At 40.6% G+C, this 25117-nt stretch overlaps 2 protein-coding genes across 4 annotated transcripts in view; one reads left to right on the forward strand and one right to left on the reverse strand.

The window, feature by feature from the left end:
- The window catches only part of LOC139474310 (gamma-aminobutyric acid type B receptor subunit 1-like), a 41264-nt gene extending 22753 nt beyond the window's left edge, over positions 1 to 18511 (reverse strand). The window contains exons 1-6 of the mRNA XM_071257268.1: positions 17433 to 18511; positions 8295 to 8432; positions 6370 to 6540; positions 5244 to 5345; positions 3469 to 3534; positions 238 to 574 (exon numbers count right to left, since the gene is read on the reverse strand). Coding sequence (XP_071113369.1) covers positions 238 to 574; positions 3469 to 3534; positions 5244 to 5345; positions 6370 to 6540; positions 8295 to 8432; positions 17433 to 17645 — 1027 coding nt within the window. The 5' untranslated portion in view covers positions 17646 to 18511. The remainder of the gene's footprint in view (positions 1 to 237; positions 575 to 3468; positions 3535 to 5243; positions 5346 to 6369; positions 6541 to 8294; positions 8433 to 17432) is intronic.
- A 4362-nt stretch (positions 18512 to 22873) lies between these two features.
- LOC139474456 (adhesion G protein-coupled receptor L2-like) overlaps positions 22874 to 25117 on the forward strand; it is a 42411-nt gene continuing 40167 nt past the window's right edge. For all 3 annotated transcript variants that reach the window (XM_071257490.1, XM_071257491.1, XM_071257492.1), the window contains exon 1: positions 22874 to 23189. The gene's annotated coding sequence lies outside the window, so the exon portion shown is untranslated. The remainder of the gene's footprint in view (positions 23190 to 25117) is intronic.

Here is a 25117-nt window from a genome sequence, read left to right on the forward strand (position 1 = left end):
TGTGAAAAAAAGTTACAAGGCAGTAAATAGTCGCCGAAACACTGCAAAAATAAGTTCTAAAAAAACACTGTGATACCCGAACAAAATATATGATCATAGAATAACCATTACTTGTTTGTTATATTTTTAGTCACCATCAAACATGGGTGTGTACTTCCTTTTACAACAACCAACATCATTCCACCATATTTACATTTCAGTATTTGAGAAAGAAATGTTTGACCAGTCTGGTCTCACCAGTATCAATAAGTTCCGTGAGAGTGTCGTTCAGAGCTAAAGCCAGGGCCCAGATGGAGTCGTACCCCATGGGTGCGGCCTTGGTCCCTGGGTAGTTGACGTTGTTGGTTCTGTTGGCATATACAGCCAGGTACTGGGAGGGGGTGAGGCCGGATATAGCGGGGATCTCTATGGGGCTGATGTAGAGCCTGTCGACGGCGATGTAGCCTTCTACTGCTCGCGACATCTCCTCCGGTGTACAGTCCACATTGACGTCGGGAACCAGCCACCAGAAGTCGTCAAACCACCCGTTGATCACCCACACGATCTTATTGCCGTATAGTCCTACCTTGTAAGCCTGTAAGATCGTATGTGAGAAGGTTGTGTTTGATAGCGGTATAGTCCTACCCTGTAAGCCTGTAGGAACACGTATGTGAGAAGGTTGTGTTTGATAGCGTTCAAATAGCGCTTCATTCAGATCATTACTTCTCAGCTTAATAGGAAGCAGAAAACAAAGTGATGTTGGTCAAAGACATGTATTACATTAGCGAAAAACTCGAGTTTGCTGCACACAGAGAAAGGACAATAATCCGATTGAAACTTAGATTCAAACCAAAGACCAGCGGATCCTGTCACCACAACACATACTGAGAGGAGTGATAGTTTGCATATGGTAGAAAAGAAAGCTTGTATGTGGTGGCCCTAAAAGACTCCCGTACTTTTATGATATAAATGTGATTATATCAAACATTGATTTCATTGATTACATGACACACGAGACCCGTAAAGATCCGAGGTAGAATTACGTCTTCAGCAACCCATGGCCATGCTTGCCGTAAAAGGCGACTATGATTGTAGAGGCGACTAACGGGCGGTGGCCAGTCTCGCGGACTTGGTTGACGCAGGTTATCGTATCTTGGGATTAAATTCCTCATGTTTCCGTACTCCTGTCTTTTTTTAGATGCATACATTATTATTGCAAGGAGTCCCACTTTGCCAACGTGTAAGTCTCTGTAACACTTCTCATACCACAATACACCCAACAGACGCCATCCTTAATTCTTTGAAATTCGTCGAAATGTTGTGTAATGTCTCTTTATTTTCTTTTGGTGAGGCGATACATGACACGACCCTAACAGTCTGTTCTTATGCGGACACGGTTACAACAAACTCCAATATTCTATCTATACAAAGGCTGTGTGTGTATAATTACGTCAGAATAATATGTAGGTGACATTTCGAAATTTCTCTGATGTTCGCACGCAGTTTTTCACGCAGTTAATCAACTAAGGAACGATACTGGTCTCACAATGGTAATACACTTAGAACAGATAGGGTATCTATGACTACACTAAATGTTTCTCTTTATGTACTTAAGGTCTCAGATAGATTTATTGGCTAAATTAAGATGTGGCACTCTGCCTTTAGAAATAGAATTAAGCCGCTAATTTTGTCGCTCCACTCCTGTTGGGGATGAAGTGCATTTACCTTTCTCCTGTGAGTATTACGCTGACCTGATCAGAGGCAACATGGACCTTGCTGTGGATATGAAGCCGCTATATCCACTAGTGTTACACTTTGACCAATTTACATTTATTATGTTAAGTAAGGAATTATGTTATCGTTTAGCTGTATATGTTCAATCTTCATTTAAACGAAGAGGTAAGGTGAAATTGGGTTTAACGTCGCGTTCAAGATTATTGCACTAATATAGCGACGTGCATGCACGTGTGTGTGTGGCTGCTTGTATTAGTCTGGACTGATGCCGATTTATAGTGCTAGCTCACTGAGGAACCATGCATGCCGCAGTTTAACATGAATACCCCACTCAGACACAGTATACTGACTCCGAACCGACCAGTCTTTGTTTTAGCTCCTTAATGCCGAGCGCCAGACAGGGTAACAACAAGTACCATCTTTTAACGTCTTTTGATATGACGCGGTCGGGGATATGTAAACGAAAAAAACAGTATAACTAAATTATCATTTTTAATAAGATATTCGTAGGTTTTTCTTCAACTTAATAACTAATATTCACGACGTCAAGGGGGGTATTATATTTTGTTTATTCGTGATTATTTCCTTTCACCATGCTCGCGATCGGAAATAGTGTTCGAAAATAATTATTCTATACAAATGTATTTTAACGATTTATGTCGTGTCACATAAGCTAGTACTGGCTGGTGTTTTTATATATTATTTTTTACATATTGGTTCATTTTCAGTGCCGGGGCGGGGTGACATGGGTAGTCGGTCAAGCATTGTGCTCTGGAAATCCCACGGGTAATGAACTTAATGCTTTGTTGAGGGATATCTGCGTCATGCATGCAATCCCACATGGCACATGGTTGACGGTACCAGTGACACAGTAACCTGGGGTGTCAGGGGATCGGCAGATGGAATCATATCGATGATAAATTCAGAACAACATCATGGCAACGGCGCGACCGAGAGACACCCTCCCACCTTTGCTTCAAAGGACAATAATGTCATCTTGAAACCTGAGCAAAACTCACCGCACGTATTGATTTCCTGTCGAATCCCTAGATAATACACATGATGATATATTCATGTATGGAGATTCGGTTATGATGAATATTCATTAATTCCAAATGAGACATTATTAGGGTTTATTAACATGTTCACAAAAGAACTTGTTAGTGCTATACGTGTGTGAACATGTCAAGCTGATGTCTCTCTGTTAAAATATTAACACAAAAAGTAGAGATGGACTTATCATTTACTGGTTAATAATAGATGCCCTTTAAGGGCACTTTAATTGCCTCGTTAGTGAGTGAGTGCGTTGGGTTCAACGCCTCTTTTAACAGTAATCCAGTTATATCACGGCGTGTCATCTTAATGTGGGAGGAAAGCCCGAAGTGATGCAGGTCTAAGACCAACGAGCACGGGTATGGTGCTGACAAACCTAGAAACATAACCGGGGTGAACCTGGATTCGAACCAACAATCATAGGTTTCTGCACAGAGAACTGCGGTGCCCTAGACGAATGGGCCATCCGTGCCCCCACCCCTTGCCTTGTAAAATATTCCTGTACTTTTATCAATTTAGCTTATACATTTTGATGGAATTGCACCTGAGAGAAACTCCTTATTTGTCTATATATTTCAATACAAATTATATCACATCTTCTAATTATTTCTGTTATATGAAAATATTTAGCAATGTTCAGCAAGAAATCTTTAAAGTCAACATCAAACTGTTCACGTATTGCTTATTAGCAAGTTTACTTACCTCACAAAATACTTGTCGTGCCATATTTTCGTAAAAACTGCCAACAATGATTCGCACATCAGCATCCTATAAAAAGAGTTACCCGGTATATATTATAAAAGTAGGGCTATTTGCATTATTATTTCTTAAGTAAAAGTTCAGGATAAAACATTGATATTTCAAGATGCTGTATTGAAATTTCAAGGTGCCATGTTGATAATTTAAGATGCTATGTTGAAAGTTAAAGATACTAACTTTAAATTACAAGATACATGAGTGTAAATTTGAAGAAAATGATTTTAAAGTTTCAAAATAAGAATTTCGACTTATTATAATAAATTTCAGTGAGTGAGTGAGTTGGGTTTAAATTTATAATGTGTACACGCGTTACTAATACATTACACTGATAGCGGCAAGTTGTCTACATGTAGTAGTGAATCTTGAAATGTAGCATCTTGAATTTCACCTTTGTATCTTGAATTTTCAAAAGAACAATAAAACAGAAAATGACCCGTATGAAAGATCAAGGTGGGGTAGCCTCGTGGTTAAAGCCTTTGGTTGTCACGCCGAAGACCTGGATTCACAAGGTACCATGGGTGCAGCCCATTGCTGGTGTAATACTGCTGGAATCTTGCTAAAGCGGCGTAAAACCATACTCACTCACTCCGTATACAAATATAAATGTCGTAAAAACACAATTAAATGTCACAAAGGAATATGTTCAGTAAATCGAACTTAATGACACGGACATTGCGATGACATCAATGTGTGTAATTAGGTATAGATATGAGAGCAGCATCAGAAGTATTAATTCATGTATATTATCTTTATTAATTCCCCAGTCGATAGCTCCGGGCTTACCATCAAGGGGACCGGAACAGAGACATTTAGATAGACGGAGATGCTGTCCTGTAAATGTATTTTCAGATATTTGCAATTACTGTAATTTTGAGAGAACAAAAACAAATGTCCTGGTAATGATGTATAACAGATTATGATGGAGACCGTTGAGGAGGATGACATACGAATCAATATTAGCCTGTGTGTGGAGTGGGGTGTGCTAGAGCTGTACTCATTACCTCAGACAGCTTGTACGCAATATGACATTCACATCCCGACAGAAGACTGTAAGGATGGACCTTACACTTCCATATAAGGAGTCGAAACCAGGCCTTTGACGTGACGACAGAGCGCTTTAACCACTGAAGTACTATACACCCCTTTTATTTATCCTAAAACCCATGTAGGTCCAAGGATGGCATTGACAAAATAATTCAGATATGTTTGTTAATACAAATGTGTTACATTATATAATACTATATTTTTGTTATACGTGAAGGGATGTTGGTAAATTGTACTTTAATCAATCTTATTTATTTGTGGTTTGACGTGAATGAATGCGTGAGTATAGTTTTACGCCGCTTTTAGCAATATTGCAGCAATATAATTGCGGGGGACACCAGAAATAGGTTTCACACATTTACCCATACGGAGAATCGAACCCGGTCTTCGTTGTGACAAGCTTTAACATCTAGACTTTAACTGGGCTACCCCGTCGGCCCCTGAAGTGAAAGAAATACCCATATCTTCAAAAGAGTAATCTATTTGCATGACCGACTGAATATATACTAGTTGATTAGAAACATTTGATAGTTATGTCCTCCCAAGCTTATTTATGAGATAGTCCAAGAACAAAGCTGGTGTCGGTTCCACGCCTTCATCTATATCCGTGCCCTTGATAATAATACCTCTAATGTTCTACACAAACACCATGCAGCCTGCGACCATCACGTTACCTGCAGGGCCTTCACTTGTACGGCTGGACTTCCGGTGATAATCTCAGATCTCACGATTGTCATGTTAGCTTCTTTGAGTCGAGCCATCAGGTCCTCTGTTGGCTGTGGACATACAGACGTTGGATAAGGCTAACTAGATGACGACTTCCACTCATTGCGAAGTCAAACATCATTCCATAGTCAGACTTGTTTAAGCCAATAACAAGGTAAATGTTGTGTAATGATGATAAACAACTAAAATGTAATTTCACACTTTGATCAATATGCATTGTTTAAGGTCAAATATTCCAACAATGAGTTTTTTCAAATAATGGAATATTTGATAAACAGATTATAAGAAATCAATATCATCATTTTCCACCACCAAATACTCTGATGAAATATGTAACGTCTGGTGATTGAACGGAACTGAGGTCACACATCCCGTTTCCTCAATTCCCTGTTCAGAGAGTGTGAGATACACCAGAATATCAATCTACATTCGAACCTCGTTATACAGCATTTTATAAAGCTAACACACACCACTGTCCTTCCCCTCATCCTCGCACGGAGCCGGGTCAAGAACCTTTCATCGTGGTAGCAGAATCGCCTTGAGACTTCCACACAAGCTATGGACATATGGTAGCAAATGCCACAGGGACTATTTGTCAAAGGAAAATACTCATAATTTATGCAGGTATTGCTCGAACTTGTTCCCGGAAACCGTTAAACGTTAAAAGTGAATAGGAGTGAGTGAGTGAGTTTGGTTTATCGCCGCTTTTAACAGTATTCCAGTTATATCGCGGCGTGTCAGCTTAATGTGGGAGGAAAGCTGACAAACCTAGAAACATAATCGGGGCGAACCGGGATTCGAACCCACGATCATAGGTTTCTGGCGTGCCCAAGGGACGCAACTCTGCACAGCGAATCGCGGCGCCTTAGACGACTGGGCCACCCGTGCCCCCAAAAGTTAATAGGAATCGGCATCTCTGAGATGAGACTTTCAGTGGACTTTCTCGACGTACATGTACCTACAATGCTAATCTCAGAACAAAGTTTCATTAAACGTTTGCTATATAATTTATTTTTAGGTATAAAAAACTATAACTAATACCAGAAAAATTGAAGGTCACTTAAAGCCACTGACCACTGAGAAGAGTTCAAAGGATTGGTGCAGCGTGGCGATGTTTGACCAGCCGAACTGTTTGAAGATCTCCACACGGGCCGGGTTAACATCCACATCCGGGGAATTAGAGCGGACGAAACGTGGAAACCTGTTCTTGTCGGACAGGGAGGGGGACACAGACACGTAGGACATCTGAAAGGAAGATGTAGTATTGGCAACGACTGCCATATACACTGACTCACAGTGAAACCCGGTATTCATGGCAAGTACTGTACAGAAGGGGGATTTCCTTAGTACGTTCGGATTAACGAGGTTTATTTGAATGTAAATTTACATTAAAAGTTAAAATATCAGTACTTGACATCGAGGCTCATCACGTACTGGTACTGGATTTTCTTGCCTTTTCCAATCTTTCCTATCCAAACACAAAGTATTTCAGACCTATGGGTGTCCACTCAGGACTTTATAACTATATGTCGGACAATCAGAAGATTTACCTACTCAAACAACCCCTAAGAACCTTGCAAATTATGGCCATGTTTGACTTCATCTTGTTATCTGTCTAAAAGTACATGGTTTACATTGTGCGTTTTGTTTGTTTGTTGTTTAACGCCGCACTCAGCAATATTCCAGCTATATGACGGCGGTCTGTAAATAATGGAGTCTGGACCAGCCAATCCAGTGATTGACATCATGAGCATCGATCTTCGCAATTTTGATAGGATGACATGCATCAACCAAGTCAGGGACCCGGTTTACCCGTTCCCGTTAGTCGCCTCTTACGACAAGCATGGGTTGTCGAAGACCTATTCTACCCCGGATCTTCATGGGTCCACACCCACTATTGTAACACTAATGCTCTAGTTTCTGTCTGTTAAACACCAAAAACGTCACCCGCAGTGAGATATTCGTAATCTACACCCTCAAATATATGCAATACAGGAGGAAAATGGTAACATTTGGAAAAAATCTTACAATACGATGCCATATATTTATACAGGGTTCTGGTCGCCTTTTACGGCAAACATGGGTTGCTGAAGACCTATTCTAACCCAGATCTTCACGGGTCGATACACATACAGTGATATGTTTCATGTGTTGGTACACATTGAAGACTTACTTCCTTTTCCGGAGGGGTGGGGTAGCCTAGTGGCTAAACGTTCGCTCGTCACGCGGAAGATTCGATGGGTACAATGTGTGAAGCCCATTTCTGGAGTCAACGCCATGATATTGCGTGAATATTGCTGAAAGCGGCGTAAAACCATGCTCAATCACCCACACACGTTTATATCGCGACAGCGCTGCATGAACCATAAGCAGACTGATATCATGTTTGTGCGGTTATTTAGCTTGGTTACAGTCGATACGCAAGTTGGTTGGTTTAAAAAGTTGTTGGTTGGTTCGTTGTTTAACGCCGAGCTCAGCAATATTCGAGCTATATGAGGGCGGTCTGTAAATAATCGAGTCTGTACCAGACAATCCAGTGATTGTTTTCATGAGCATCGATCCACGCAATTAGGATACGATGACATGCATCTAACAAATCAGCGAGCCTGACCACCCGATCCCGTTAGTCGCCTCTTATGACAAGCAGAGTCGCCTGCTACGTCAAGCATCTGTTGTTAAAGACCTATTCTACCCCGGATCTTCACGGGTCAGTGCAGTATGTAGTTAAATTACAATGAAAGGCTTCAGGAGTTCAGTTGTCAATGCTTCTCTTGAAACGCATAATGCACGGGGTTGATTCCCAACATAGAGGAATCCTAACAGGTCAGATAAGCAAGTGATAATATTTAACGAAACGTGTTGTTACATTGTACTATTCCAACATTTGTGAAGTTTAAGCAGTGTCTCCAGGCGACGTGTATTTCAATGATATAATAGGATGCTGTCCCACGTTGTGTAATGGCAGCTGAACAATGTAGATAGATTCGTACACCGCCTACCTGGACCAGATTCCACAGGTGTGAGGACTGTCCCGTGGCCTCGCTCACCCCGGAACAACCATCCCCCAGGATCAGGATCTTTGTGGGTGGGGCGTACAGGTGCTTGTACATGATGTCTACCCCCAGGCCGGGATTACACTGAAAGAATAACGGGAATGATCAGACAAATCTTCATCTTCACTTCATCCTGAGTGTATCTACCTGTTCCAACGTATCATCTATAGGTTTACATCTACATATTATATGTCCATTGGCTATAGATAGCTCTACACGTGTGCAATATATCATAGAGTGAGTGAGTGGTGTTTAAAGTCGCTTTTAACAGTATTCCAGTCATATCACGGCGTGTCAACTTAATGTGGGAGGAAAGCCCAAAGTGATGCAGATCTCAGACGTTTACCACTTCGGTGAAACCCACAAGCTCGGGTATGGCGCTGACAAAGCTAGAAACACAATCGGGGCGAACCGGGATGTGTGTGTGTGTGTGTGTGTGTGTGTGTGTGTGTGTGTGTGTGTGTGTGTGTGTGTGTGTGTGTGTGTGTGTGTGTGTGTGTGTGTGTGTGTGTGTGTGCGTGCTTGTGTGTGTGTGTGTATTTACCTACGTTGTGAAAATACAGGTGGCAAGATACAAAATCCGTACGTCACTCGTGTGTCGTACAAGGTTGACCTCATTATATTCGTTTTGATTGGATAACCGTGACCTCTCTCACACCGGAACTACATTTTTCATTCAAAGAAAACAAATACGAGATTTTATTCACTTTGACAAAACGTTTTACAACAAAGAGGCTGAAATGAAGGAATCTCATGAAAGCGAGATACATTAAACGCTTTATTATACCAAACAAGATAGTCACACGCATCGAATTAGCTTTGCAATATATATTAGTTATGCATAGATACTACAGACACTGTATAATCGAATTATATCCATATGCAATGTACGACTGCATATCGATAGATCGAGGCTCCCGACCACTTTCGCGAGTTTCTACATCTTATCTGTCCATTGCATATACATATCTCTACAGGTACTACGTCTACTAAACTTTCTAACATTTGTGCATACATTATATTACGTGTGTATATATTATATCGATTTACTTTTAACAATATTTACTTTTATATCTGAAGATGTGTATCTGAAGACCTATTGTATACAAATATTACAATTTACAATTCACAACACACAGTTGATGAAAAAAAGTCGACGGTATATATAAATATCTAAATGTACGAAACTGTCTTTGTCTTTTATTGGTTTACAAAATAAAACCAAACGCAGGACGCATAAAATCAACATAAACCCCGAGGGATACTGCAGCAACGAATATATCTCTCCGAAATGTTTCAATGTGCTATTGCAAAATAATTAAAACAAATTGAATATAGATACAAAATAGCTGTTCGGTTGTGCTGATGTTAACCTGCATTGTGTTACGTGCCTTTCATTGCCTCATATACAACGTTTCGTCGTGGGGGATATAAGGGATGTATCCTCCTACCCAGATAAGTAAGTCTACGTCGATTTCTACAGTGAATTATTTGGTTTGTTTTAGTACCAAAAAAGAAATAAATTATGTGCCTTAAAATGTCCTCTAACATATTCATAGGTTGTCAGATAAGGCCTTCAGAAGCCCGTGCTTGTGATAAGAGGCGACTAACCGGATCGGGTTGATGAATGTCATCGTATCCCAATTGCGTAGATCGATGTACATGATGTCAATCATTGGATTATCTTTGCTCGGCTATTTATAGACCATCGTCAGATAGCTGGAATATTGCTGAGTGCGGCGTCAGATCAAATATAATACGTATTTACTGTGTTCACAAATACATACTCATAAAAAGCAGGGGATCATGAATTATTAACGTGAATACCAACCAAGTATTAGAACAAATGGTACGCAAGGATGTTTATGTACGTTAAACATAACACCAAACACACCCCGCGTAGTTTGCACGTGCCTCACACAGTAGCGTCACACACCTGCCAGTCTTATTGACTCTGCGTATCATACTGGTGTGATTTACTTGATTTCATTCATTGTTTGTGTATGAACTGGCGATGCCGCGTCGGCAATGCACGGAGCGTCCACGGGCTATTGGCTAGAAACTGGCAAACGTAAGCGTGCAGTGGCCAATACGTTCAATGTTTCAGCCTGTGATTAGCAGACTATGGAACAGGTACCAACAAACCCAAAATGTTGACGATCGACCCCGTTCAGCGTGTCCCAGGTCAACGACAAGAGTACAGGATTGATTGATCCGAAACCAGGCTCTACGGAATCGAGCTCAAAAGGCGAATCGAATACGTTACTTTCGGGACAACATACTGACACCCATTGTTGTCCGGTTTGCACGGAGTGTGGGTCGACGTGTTGTCTTTCAGGATGGCAATGCACGTGCTAACCGTACACGAATCGTTAATGCTCACCTGCAACATCTATTATGCCACGGCCAGCAATGAACCCAGACCCTCCCCCATTGAACGTCTAGGACGTCAACGTCATACATGTAGGCCACCGACCACGTTGGCCGTACATGGTCAGGTTCTGCCAGAGGAGTGGGACAGACTCCCTCAAATCGCCATTGGGAGCCTCGTCGAGTGAAGGAATGTTTAACAAATCGTGATTGTATAACGCACTTCTGATCCAAAAACGTCACCTTTGTAATTTCCCTTTTACCCCTATCGTTCATGATCGTCATCGGTCATACCGTCATACTTCGCTACTGGTTGTAAAGGGTTGGCAGAGATGTGTGGATCTCAGAGGGGATTAGTTTTACAATTAAGAAGCAACCAACTCTATCAACGCATTTTAATCATTGTTAGACGTAGAACTGTTTATCCCTCCCACGTATACAACAACTAAAGCAATTTAAGCAAGTTTGAAAGCTATAAAGCTCCGTGTATTTTTCGATTGGTTTTAAAAGTAAACATTGCTACGGCCAATTGACAGAAATAAGATATGGCATACACAATTATTCGACGGTTATTCAGAAATCTTCATGAATATTTCTTTGAAATTTCGTCCATGACCATACAGGGTTAAAATAAAGCGACAAAACCCTTTCCATATCCAAAAGAATTCTCGAGTCGATTGTACGATTCCGACTATATCATGAGCATGTTTTTATCAATCACTAACAAACAGGCATGTCAGTTGTTCACCTGAAAACAAAACAAAACACGGGAACATATTGTACAAGTCAAAATAGGGTACTGCATCGGACATCATTTTTGTCACGGATGCGTCAAATTTGGAAATGTCCTCCACATGTCTACCATAACACTTTACTGAGGACTTGAATGTTGTAACCTTGATCTAACAACTTCTGAGCAAGGGTCGTATGGCGCTCTTTGAAATCTTGGTAGAAAGAGCCGGGATGATGTGTGTTCTTTAGGGATTGATTATGTTGTTCATGCATAAACGAAACATTTACAAATCACGTGTGTCCTTCATTTGATGCAGACACCATCTCTCTGCGGGAATCATCTCCTGTAGTTACAATCAAAATAAACAGCGGTATCGCCATGAATCTATTTTCTTTTATTTCAATCGTTTCAAGTTCAATTTAAAATCAATTACCAACCGTGCAAATATTTTCGTTATGTAAATATACCGCTGAGCAAAAGAAAGTACATTTTCATAATTCTTAGTTAAATCCATATTGAATCGATAAATTGCCCATTACTACCAAACGTTGTAAATGTAAGTAATAGTGAGTGAGTGAGTGAGTTGGGTTTAACGCCGCTTTTAACAGTATTCCAGTTATATCACGGCGTGTCAGCTTAATGTGGGAGAAAAGCAAGAAGTGATGCAGGTCTAAGACGTTTACCACTTCAGTGAAACCCACGAACACGGGCATGGTGCTGACAAACCTAGAAACATAATTGGGCGAACCGGGATTCGAACCCACAATCATAGGTTTCTGGCTTGCCCAAGGGACGCAACACTGCACAGCGAATCGCGGCGCCTTAGACGACTGCCCCCCCCCCCCCCCCCCCCCCCAAATGTAAGTAATAACATTTATGAGTAATGAGTATATGATATTATAATCCCGAGTATCCTAACTCAGACAGTGATACTGTTCGATAGTAGCTGATACTTTCTTCTACGTAGAGTATAATAACATATACGTAGATTTAAGTATCATCTACATAAATGATATTTTTTAGAATGTGGCACAAATACGCTTCCATAGAATTCCATTTTATGACAATGGGACATTTTATACATGTTTTATTCAAAAGAAAATCCTTAGCTTTAGCATTGAAATTTTATTTCAGCATGTTTTGATGCGCATGGGAATATTGATCTATGCTCTAACATATGGCTAACGTTCTCACATTGAAGAAAGTCGTCACACACACACTGAAATAAAACAAACAAAGAAACAAAAATAATAAAAAAAAACGGATGCACTCTAAAAGAAGTATTAGTCTCCGGAAACCAGTTCTACAGAATATCGACTTAGATGGAGAAATGTAAATGTCAGTGTGCTTCCTCTTGTGGTAGCGCTAAGCGTTTTATGATATTTCTGTAAACGGGTACGTGACTGTACATGTTCTATCACAATCAAATTGTGATCTTATTCTGCAATTAGTGGAATGAAGATAATAGCTGGCTGGCTGTCCACAACGTGAAAATAAACGTAAACGACAAGATACAATGTTATTTCTACTGCCATCAACCGAATGAGACGACCTTGTTGATAAAGGCCAGCAATACCGTCAAGGGGCGCCTGATGCCTAAAATATGGCGTTTTATTATCTTATCGCAAACAGTGTGTTCCTTGATGAAGACCATCAGAAAAGTAGAGGTTGAAGATCTCGTGTATATGATGAAGTGTGAAAAGCACATTTGTGTTTTAAATATACATCTATCTCGAGCATTCGTTGTGGTTTGACGATTGACAAACTAACAATTCATTGGAGATGAATATTTTCTGTGTTTACCGTTAAGTGGCTATTAAAGGCGACCCTTCGGTGCGATGAGTGAGACCCACAGAGAAGATTAACAATATCATAGACACATAGAAAGTGGTTCAAACTTGACTCTTTAAATTCCTGAAAAGTGACCGTTTATATCAAACAATTTTGGCTAGAAACGTTTGAGTATTAGAAGGTTTTTTCTCCTAATATATAGCAGGTTCTCAAAGGTCAGTGGGAGGTGAATACTGAACGGCCCTGGCGGGTGGGACCTTGTTCCCCTATGACGAGTGGGAGGTGACCATGGTACACACATGACGAGTGGGAGGTGAGCATGGTACACACATGACGACCGGGAGGTGACGATGGTACACACTGGGTGAGTGGGAGGTGAGCATGGTACACACAGGGCGAGTGGGAGGTGACCATAGTACACAATGGGCGAGTGGGAGGTGACCATTTTACACAATGGGCGAGTGGGAGGTGACCATGGTCCACACATGACGAGTGGGAGGTGACCATGGTACACACTGGGCGAGTGGGAGGTGACCAAGGTACACACTGGGTGAGTGTGAGGCGACCATGGTACACACTGGGCGAGTGGGAGATGACCATGGTACACACTGGGTGAGTGGGAGGTGACCATGGTACACACATGACGAGTGGGAGGTGACCATGGTACACACATGACGAGTGGGAGGTGACCATGGTCCACACATGACGAGTGGGAGGTGACCATGGCACACACTGGGCGAGTGGGAGTTGACCATGGTACACACATGACGAGTGGGGGGTGACCATGGTACACACATGACGAGTGGGAGGTGACCATGGTACACACATGACGAGTGGGAGGTGACCATGGTCCACACATGACGAGTGGGAGGTGACCATGGTACACACTGGGCGAGTGGGAGTTGACCATGGTACACACATGACGAGTGGGGGGTGACCATGGTACACACATGACGAGTGGGAGGTGAGCATGGTACACACATGACGAGCGGGAGGTGACGATGGTACACACTGGGTGAGTGGGAGGTGAGCATGGTACACACAAGGCGAGTGGGAGGTGACCATAGTACACAATGGGCGAGTGGGAGGTGACCATTTTACACAATGGGCGAGTGGGAGGTGAGCATGGTCCACACATGACGAGTGGGAGGTGACCAAGGTACACACTGGGCGAGTGGGAGGTGACCATGGTACACACTGGGTAAGTGGGAGGTGACCATGGTACACACATGATGACAGGGAGGTGACCATGGTACACATTTGGCGAGTGGGAGGTAACCATGGTATATACTGGGCGAGTAGGAGGTGAGCATGGTACACACTGGGCGAGTGGGAGGTGACCATGGTACACATACGACGAGTGGGAGGTGAGCATGGTACACACATGATGACAGGGAGATGACCATGGTACACACATGATGACAGGGAGGTGACCATGGTACACATTTGGCGAGTGGGAGGTAACCATTGAACTGCCATTACGAGTTGGAAGTTGAATGATCATTAATCCTATTCTATTCAAGTATTTAATTTTAAGTTGCACTTTAATTAACCGTGTGTAAATGTTGTATTTAGGAGTATGGGGGAGGGGATTCAAACTAACAACATTAGACGCAATAGTTCGAGTGTTCTAATCTGTCTGAACAACGGGTCCTATCCATACAACATATTAAGATGTTGCTTTTTTCAACATCGTGTACATCAGATCGTCATATGTTAAATAGGTCTTGGGTTATTAAGCGCTTGTCTTCGGGAAGTGTGATTTTGCTACAGGTCTGATGAAAGGTTTTTTTATAAATCACCATCATTGTTTGCCAAAGTTGATGGGTCTGTTTAAACTATAAAACAACGGCTACCAAATTATTTTCGTTCAATGTAGGTGCAATGTGTAGCAGAGCCAAGTGGCTGAAGCATACATGTATATATCCCCATTAAAAACAGATATGCTCTCCGTTTTTATGTAAGTACATATTCAACAAAAAAATAAATATAGGTTGCATGTCGCCGTGCTTGAAGAGTACACAACACTTCGCCTTTCGAATCCCGCTCTCAACACACACGTTTTAATCGTATTAATCTGAATCAATTTGAACCAGGAAATCTCACTGACAAATGCAGATGGGTCACGGTTTTAGACATACATCCCCGGTGTAAGAGTAGCCAATCATCTGACATTTGTCTGAGTGTTCAATGATATGGGCCCGCCGTCATATTGCTGGAATATTGCTAAAAGCGACGTTAATCCATACTCACTCACTCACTCAATGATATGGGTTACTATATTAGCTAAAGAAGTAACCACAATAAATGTTGTTTCAGAAAATGAGAACATTGCTCTCGATATAAACTTATCTTAATCTGATTAGACTTAATATCTTCGTTAGATAGATCCTATCGCATAGCTGACATTGAACGTGGCAGTCTTGTTACTTTTATATTAGGGCAAAGAAATCGATGAAAACACGGTTTTGAACCCTTACATCAGAACGATGTGCGAGGCTCACTATTTGTGATATTGGTGGAATATTGCACAAAGAAAGGCATACCATCATACTAAGACGCTTTCTATCCTACGAGACAAAAGGATGAACTGCAAAATGTCTACCTCGGTACGAGTGGAGAATATGAGTGTTCAATAGTAACTACACTGGTAGATTAACTTAAAAGACGTGAGATGGATAGTCTTTTCTCAGTATGTACGTATTGCCAGATTTATTATATGACCAAGCTTTATTAAGTGAAGGGTTGAACTATCCGTGTTATAACGAGAATGTGGGCTACATTGCCTATGAGATTTATCCACTTTGCCATTCCAACATAATGCCAACAATTAGAATTCCTTTCATTCTTCTTCATCACTTATGTCACATGTGCTCGATGATTGAAATGTCAGTAATAAATACTTTTCAGTTACATGCGCTCACCGATTGAACCACCATTCCTCCTGCTTGGCACATCTATACTACAGATGACAAATTACTAGTACATGACAACAATTTGATCGTAATTAACATACATGCCCAATACACCAGTCACGACCTCCATTATTATTGTGTACAGATTAAAATAAAAAAATGCAGCAAAGAGGGTTTAGGTGATCCTGGCACAGTCAGGCAGCCCCGACAGCGAATGGGACTTCTCCGAGGAAGCGCTGCCTAGTCACACCCACCCAGAACTTTTCGGAGAATGTGAAGACTCCCCAACACTGCAGCCTTCTGCAGTACCCAGATTGTAAGAAGGGCTGTTTTCCTGGTAGCAAACCCGGGTACTCTTCCAATGTCAGTCAACAGATTGGGATGTACCAAACCTAAGGCACCGAGAACAATAGGGAGTCGTACAACTTGGTGCTTGGGATGCAAGCGTGACATTTCGAAAGCGAGGCCTGCATATTTGCCATGTTTTTCCTCAATCTTGTCAATCACATCAGTGTCAAAGGGGACAGAAAACCCAATGATATCAATGATTTCATTGGATTTATAAAAAAGGACAAGATCAGGTTTGTTGGCTTGGATATGTCTGAGGCTGTAAATGGGCCTATTCCAAAGAATTTTGTATTTATCATTTTCCATGACGCCCTCTACATATTCTGGGTCGTACCATGGATGGACCTCTGTGTCAAAACATAAAATGATCGAGCCACCCCATCATGTCGCTAAAGATACTGTGTCTGTGCCTAAGCTGGGCCTCCACCCACAATGTGTTTGACAGTCTCATTACATTCATTACATAATCTACGCGTCATATTCATATTTTGATGCAAAATCACACATTGACGGTTTAGAGTGGTCCTGAGTAGCAAACAGAAAGCCTTCTGTTTCACTTTTCAGGCCAGACGACTTCATCCAAGTGAAGGACTCTGTAGGATTGTTGATCTTCTCAACACACTGCACATAAACTCGATGCAGTGGTCGTTCAGAAAGCCTCTCCTTGAAAAACTGAGTCTGGGCCGATTTGAAATGGCACTTCGCTTGGTTGACACTCATTTCTGTACCATCCAGCAGTACAGAACCATCAACAAAATCAACACCGACATTGAGGTTATGTCCCATATCTTTGGCTCGTTTAAGAAAATTGTGGAATACCTTGTTTTCATCATGAATATTGACATGCTTCACAAGAAGATCATCTGACAAATAAATGTGTGCAAAAGTGCTATTATTATTATTATTATTACTATACATCGCACCTACCTTTGAATTATTCCATATCAGGTTCAGCTTATATCCCGGAAGGACATCCGCCCGCTCGTTAATCTGTTCCAGGCCAATCTGGACAGCGTTCAACAACGCCACCCCTCCGGGCCATGCCCCCTCGAAGGGGAAAAGTCCAAGAATATATAAGTCAATTTGGCAAAAGCACTTCGTCAGCATGACGAAAATGGCAGATATAAACAGCAAAAACATACTGAAAATGTAACTCGTTCAGTGCAGAAACAATATGTCAGCTCCTTGACAAATTATCACAGTACCATTGGGACTTCGTTTGCATCATATGCTTCGATGTTTTCACTGGTTCCAAAGAGTTTCGCCATGACCGGCTGTGGAATGCACGACTTAATCCACAAGGTACAGTTTATTGGTAAAAAGAATATATTCCATGCTAGGTGGTAAAACCATTCCTGTGCAGTATTTTAGCAATTTCAGTGGAAGGTCTTCAAAAATCACGACAGCATGGCGTTTTTAACTCGCAACAAAAATACAGGAACAGGCACGACTCGGCAGTTTGAAATATATGACGAAAATGATAAACATTGTGAAAATATTTTATGAGAATCAGTCTCACCAGCACTCCACATCAACGATTATCCTAACCATTCACTCAATATAGTTAGGACAGCGTGCCATTCGCTCTCGCAACTCCATCGTAACAATCCACATCGGTTTGAGTGGAACTGACTGTCTTCATCCTACATAAACATGAGATTTAACTCCAGAGCACATGTCTCTTGCCATTCGCCCGACTCCGCTCTCCAAGAGCCAATGGTGCCACTCGAAGGCATACTCATTGATTTATCTCCCAACTCCGGCTGTCGTTGAGACTGGAGTCATTGGTCAGTGAACAGGTGGAGAGACAGACTGAGTAGCTGGTCAAAACCCGTTAGTCCCGTTAATCTGTTACATGATGTTGAAGATCAAGGCGAATGAGTATGGGTTGTGGTATTGGTAAATCCGAAGTTGAACTTCATGAAATTGCGTGATCTACCCATCGGTTACAAGGTCTTTAATAATCCATTACAGCTGAATCCATTACAGAGATTTTGAAATGTACGTCCAGATTCATACTCAGAAATAATCAGCCGTGATAGAAACGACGTAGCGAAGTATAGTTCTGTGTTGCGTTGCTGACATATAGTTATTTCCATTATGAATGATAATTACAACTGAATAAGGACGACTGTCCTGAGTTTGATATGCTATTGCAAACTCGTAACTGCAAACAAGAGCAGATCTCTATGCACACGTGTAGGTGGAGGTGACTGCAGGGAAGAGACAATAACATGTATTTGGCTAATGGGTATTTATTTATTATTTATTATTATGTTATGTATAATTCAACCGTAGCTCCTCGTCCCACAAAAACGTCCAGGGTTATACCACATGAGGGCTTCACTTCAGTAGTCATCAAACATGAAATAACATGAGCAAGTAGTTTATTCTTCTTGCCACGGAAGCACTCTCTTTGATATCGAGGTTGCGTTTGATGTTATTGATTGGGCCATTCATAGTAACTATATACATTTTACAATTTCTCACGTAAATAATTATTCTAGAATATGAATGGTAGATCTAGATTATGGTTATAAATGGAGTTCATTTGGAAACCCTCTCTTTAAATAAAGAAAGTTCAAGGATATTTTGAGAGTGCCCAGTCGACTCTTTCATGGAACATGTAGAACAGTAAGCCGGTTAAGTATAGGAGTGACTTGAGGTGAGGTAAAAGGGGTTTAACGTGTTCAAGATTATTGCACTTATACAGCGACGTACATGCACATGTGTTTGCGTGTATCTGCTTATAATAGTACGGACTAACGCCAAACAGGGTAACAACAAGTAACGTCTTTTAACGTCTTTTTGTATGACGCGACCACAGGATGGTAGTGCCGATCTTCCGCTCTTTGGCCAGACGCCCTAGCCACTAGGCCACGGAGAAGGGCCGGTTTACTATTGATGTCCGTGTACAAGGGATTGGCAGTAGAAGCAATGACACAAGTCGAAGTAGTAATAATCTACACAAGGAATGTTGTTGCAGCTGCAGTCTCTAATAATAATAATAATGATGATGATGATGCTGATGCTAATAATAATAATAATAATAATAATACTTACTCCACAATGCCCATATCAAGGACAAATCAAGGACTACAAGTGTAGACTTACGAAAATCTGGAATTCAGAGCTAAACGCTCGCAATAAAGTAAAATCCACAAATATCTATGCTGTACCCGTCCTTTCATGTTCTTTTGGTGTTGTTGATTGGACGAAACAAGAAATTCAGGGCATTGACACCCTCACACAAAGAGTCATGTCAGACAATAGATCCCACCATCGCTCTTCCCTCAATCGCACATATTTACCAATCATTATGGGAGGGCGTGGTTTGATTAACGTTGGGGCTGTTCATGATAAAATTGTTTTGTGCACTTTTGCACACATTTTTTCTTCTGATGATCCTCTAGTGAAGCATGTCAATACTCATGATGAAAACAAGGTATTCCACAGTTTTCCTAAACGAGCCAAGGCTGTGGGACATAATCTCAATGTCGGTGTTGATTTTGTTGATGGTTCTGTACTGTTGATAGTACAGAAATGAGTGTCAACCAAGCGAAGTGCCATATCAAGTCGGCCAAGACTCAGTTTTTCAAGAAGAGGCTATCTGAACGACCACTGCATCGAGTTTATGTGCATTGTGTTGAGAAGATCCGCAACCCTGTAGAATCCTTTGCTTGGCTTTCTGTTCGCTGCTCAGGACCAGTCATTTCCCATTCGAAACCGCCAATGTGTGATTTTGCATCAAAATGTAAAATATGAAATGTAGATTATGCGATGCATTTAATGAGACTGTCAAACACATTGTGAGTGGATGCCCAGCTTTGGCACAAACACAGTAATACATCATCTGTCTTAATGAGGTTGTATTCAAGTGAGTAGTCAAGATTGCGCATTATCTAATGGTATAGATAATACAATAGTGGTGTGTACATGTAGAACGTAAGCCGTAAGGTCATATCGCGTTAATACCTGAGGTAGATACATACACATTGGACATGATCACCAAATACACAATGTCATCTTCATAACTGCGTATGGCATAAGCGCGAACGCTTCACACAAGGTCGATGGACTCTAGGGCTGTTTTCGAATATAAGGTAAAACTAGGAACATGATTGTGCTCAGTTTCAGAAACGTGTTACAAATAGCCAGATGTTCGTGAAGAAGAAAACATTCATTCATGTTTAAAATAATTCAATTATTTCAGGCCATTTAATTTTGGTTTGAAAGTATTAATGAAATAACATTCTTTTATCTTTCTCAATGCATCATTGTCACATTTATAAAATGGGAATATCACAAAATTTGGTGTTTTATTCCCGGCACACTGATCAATGTGTTGACTGAGTGGGATACACCGACAAGAGGGGTCCCTTATTTGTTGTCGGTGAACCCTCACTCTCGCTCTTAGGGTGTCCCCTGTCTGTCCAATATATTCGGCCTTGCATCCAGCACATTGTATGACATAAATCAAGTTTTTTGAAGAACAATTAATATTTTCACGGACATATAAAGTTTTTCCGTCTTTGAATGTAAGAGAAGAACATTGTAAAACATGAGGGCAAGTACCACAATTTGGTCTGTTACACTTTTGTACTGTTTTACATTCTTGTTTTCCATTTGAGAAAGGAGCCCTAGTAAGAATCTGTTTCAGATTTTGGCTCTGTCTTTTACTTTTAATAAGTTTATATTGTGATAGGTTTTGTTCTAGTTCTTTACACTTATTTAAGGGATACAGTGTTTCCCGAACACTTCCAAATATTTCCGGGTTTGGGGGATTTAAGGTTGTAACAAAAGGGAGAACACTCTCGTTAGGTTTATCTTTAGGTTTTAAAAGATCACAACGGTTTTGTGATTTAGCCTTGTTTATTGCGTCTTCTACTAGTTTTCTAGTGTAGTTTCTTTCTAGTAGTGACTCCCTCAGTTCATCGAGTCTATATTGTGCATGATCTGAATTAGATACTATCGCGCAGATTATATGTGCTAATGAGTAAGGAACACTGTTTTTAGTATGACGGGGGTGACAGGAATTGTAATTGAGGTATTGCTTGGAATCGGTTGGTTTGTAATATACATCTGTTTCAATGTTACTGTTTGAAATTGTAACCATTACATCTAGAAACGATAGATTGTTATCGCTCATCTCTAAAGTAAAGATTAAACTTGGATGGAGTGTATGTATGTTTTACATGACATGTCATGGGGTACTGTTGTACGGCATCGGGCAACTCACAAAACCTTTTTTATGCAAATTGTGTGAGAAGCGGGTACCACCGGTAAGTCAGGAGATTTTAAGGCTTTTCCAGATATCAAGGCTATTTTATCCCATCCGCCTACTATGGACTCATTAAGCAATAGTCAACCCACCTATATATACCTATCCTGTTAAATTGGCTTCCCCATCATATGTTCTCTGTCCATCATGTGTTCTCTGTCCATCATGTTGTTACAGTATTATCCCTCTGTTGTCATTACTTAACCTACTCATGTTGATCTCTCTCTCTCTCTCTCTCTCTCTCTCTCTCTCTCTCTCTCTCTCTCTCTCTCTCTCTCTCTCTCCGTTGTAACTTTTTATCCTTCACCTACTATATATATTCTATACCATGTCCATCATTCAGTCTTGCTTGACAACGGTATAAGGATCTATACCGAAACGTCGCCTTGACAGTAATGAAATAAGTTGTTATGCAAATATTGTGTCTACTTTGTGATCTGTCAACTTGTAAGTAATGCCTGTCAAACAAGTCAGGATGTGTTTATCCTTTAAGCGAACACCTGGTGTAACCACTGATTTGCAGTGACCTATTCATGTAATGTTCGCCGCTATTTTGCTTTTTACTCCAAATATAAACTGTTCCGTCGGATAATCGAGACTTGTTATTCTCTGGCGTTGACGTTTTCTAATAATGTAAACACACAGAACACCCAACATGTTTTACTGCCGATGTTCGAAACAAGCTTAATTCTTTACATCGAAAAGCAAATTCAAACTTAACACAAATCGGCCTTGTTCGAATTGCTAAATAAACCACGAAGCCGAAGGACATTTAGAAATCTGTGTATATTTATTGCCTCATATTCCCACTCGAAAGCTAGGTTTAATATAGGATAGGCATATGTGTCCACATACATTCACAAGCCTCTACCCAGCCACCCGTGACGCACACTGCACGTTTTCTTTCAACACCCGACCTTGTTCATTCATCCACTGACGATCAATGACACTGATTTGAAGAAAGCTAAATGTCAGTTAATCTTTTACACCTTTCAACACAACACAAAGCCACCCTTATAGAGTACGTAACCTGCATACCACATCGAAATTGAGGGACCGTATTATTCACAAAGGGAAGTAACTGAGGGGTATTCATACATGCGTCATTCTTCTCTATGTCAATATAGGACTTCAAAGACGTTATACCTTCACCTCATGTCTTTCTTTTGATTGAATCAAAACTGTCCCGACAACTTTGTCATATCCTCAATGTATACCAAGTCGTGAAACTAGCGGTACTCATATAACAAGAACACAGCATGATAGTGTAAAACAAGGATATGTGCTGGGCCCGGATCCGAGAAAATGTGGTGAATAAGTTATGTTATTACTCAGTCTACACCTGTCCAGTTGATTTGTGATTTCATTATTGGATGGATGTTACTACCTAGTAAATCAGCGAGGTAAGTATACAGTGAACACGAACCCTAAAACTGTGACGTAAATAAGGGGTAGGGCAAGGGTAGTTCCTACCTCTCTATCTTTTCACGAAATTGTCGAACAAAAGGCTGTAAAATTGATATCACGTTCTATTGTGGCCTTGTAGCATCAAAAGTCAACATTAGTCACAACACGCCCGTAGATTGCTTTACTAGTCATGTGTTTCATACTGTGGTTATACTTCAATGAACAGAACTGTTTTCTCACAGGACGTGTGTCACGCATGACTTTTAGTGAAGCAACACCACACTATGTAGGACATGGTCGGCTTCTCATTGCCAAAGCATGTATCATATACATTAAGCAGACCAGGAATATCTTAAATTTAAACATATTTGACGATGAATGTTTGTATTCTCTTTTTCTGTATATGGGTCGAACAGATCTTATTTCCACTACTAGTATTTAGCAACCATATATATGAAATAAGTTTCCAACGTAATTTTAGTATTTTAAATGATTCGTCAGCCTAGTAGTTTATCTTTATTGCGAAACTAGAAACACACTATGTGTGGAAACGTATTCGTAATAACGTAAGCCACACTCCAACATTTACACTTCTGTCTTATATATTTTGACATATTTAGCGACCTACACACATGTGCACCCATCTTATAAATAGTTTATGATATTCAGCCTACACAGCCAGGCACTCTGTTGGCTTTGTCCCAGTTCGCATAAGTGGCCACACCCATTAGTGACTTCGTCTTCTTTATTGTGAGAAGATTACATTACATCCTATAGCCTTGCCCACTAGACCACAAACGAGTTACTCAAAGGATAAATATGTCCTATATAACTGTAGTCGTACATCGCGTTAAACACACGTTTATTCGGTCTCACGCTGAAAGCAGTGTTGTGTTGCTATTGATACAGTGTCTTTAAAAATGTTTATATATAATTCATAGGTGTGGCAGAAGATATTCGGCATTTGTTATCTGTTCTTTTTGTTTTAATACAGCAAGCTAATTCTGTCAACTAGAAAACAGAAACATAGGAGAGTGAGTATTGTTTAACGCCGCTTTGAACAGTATTCCAGTTATATCACGACGTGTCAGCTTCATGTGGGAGGAAAGCCCGTGGTGATACATGTTTCACACGTTTACTATTTTGGGTGGAGAATATTATGTCAAAAGTATATTAACTTATGATGTTTAGTAGGAACTCCTAACTGTAACAGGAAATAACAAACATCAAGTGCTCACTGTACATCTACAGTAAACTACGGTTATAACGAACTCTCATTTTAATACGTTATAACCGTAGTTCGTTACAAGCAAATGTACACCATCTGTACAGAAAATGGACGGCACCAAGAAACAGTTCGTTATATCCCCTAGTTCGTTATAAGCGTGTTCGTTATAAACGTAGTTTACTATATATGGATAACGGAGTTTGTAGTTAGAGGTGTTTGCACAATAAAACACAAGCATGTAAGTACGTTAATGCCCTGTCAGCAAACACAGAACACTCACGAAGACAACTGTGCTAAGTTCAAACATCAATCAATAAATCTAATAATGCGTATGCTGTTTCATATTGTAAACCGAATGAAAGTGTATGCGGCAATCTGATTGGTTGAATAACGTTAAGGAGGCATTTGAAAGCTGGAAATATTTTGCAAAATTAACTGCGTATGAATTTCTCATCCATAGTATTATTGCGTTTGATTAATACTTGTGAGAAAGTTGCTGATTTAGTTGTTTTGGTTTTGTATTCTGCAAACAAGGCGGATTCTGTTGTGTTGGACACACATGGCTTCATCAGTCTATCGTGACGTTACAATGTTCCAGATCGACAGGCTCACAGCTATTAACATCTCTGCGTAAACAGAGAGTGAAATGAAAAACTACAGATAACTTTTCGTATCTACAATGTCGATAAACGATAT

The sequence above is a fragment of the Haliotis cracherodii genome, unplaced genomic scaffold, assembly GCF_022045235.1.
Source record: "Haliotis cracherodii isolate W230 unplaced genomic scaffold, xgHalCrac1.p SCAF_3, whole genome shotgun sequence".
NCBI classification, from domain to species: Eukaryota; Metazoa; Mollusca; class Gastropoda; order Lepetellida; family Haliotidae; genus Haliotis; species Haliotis cracherodii.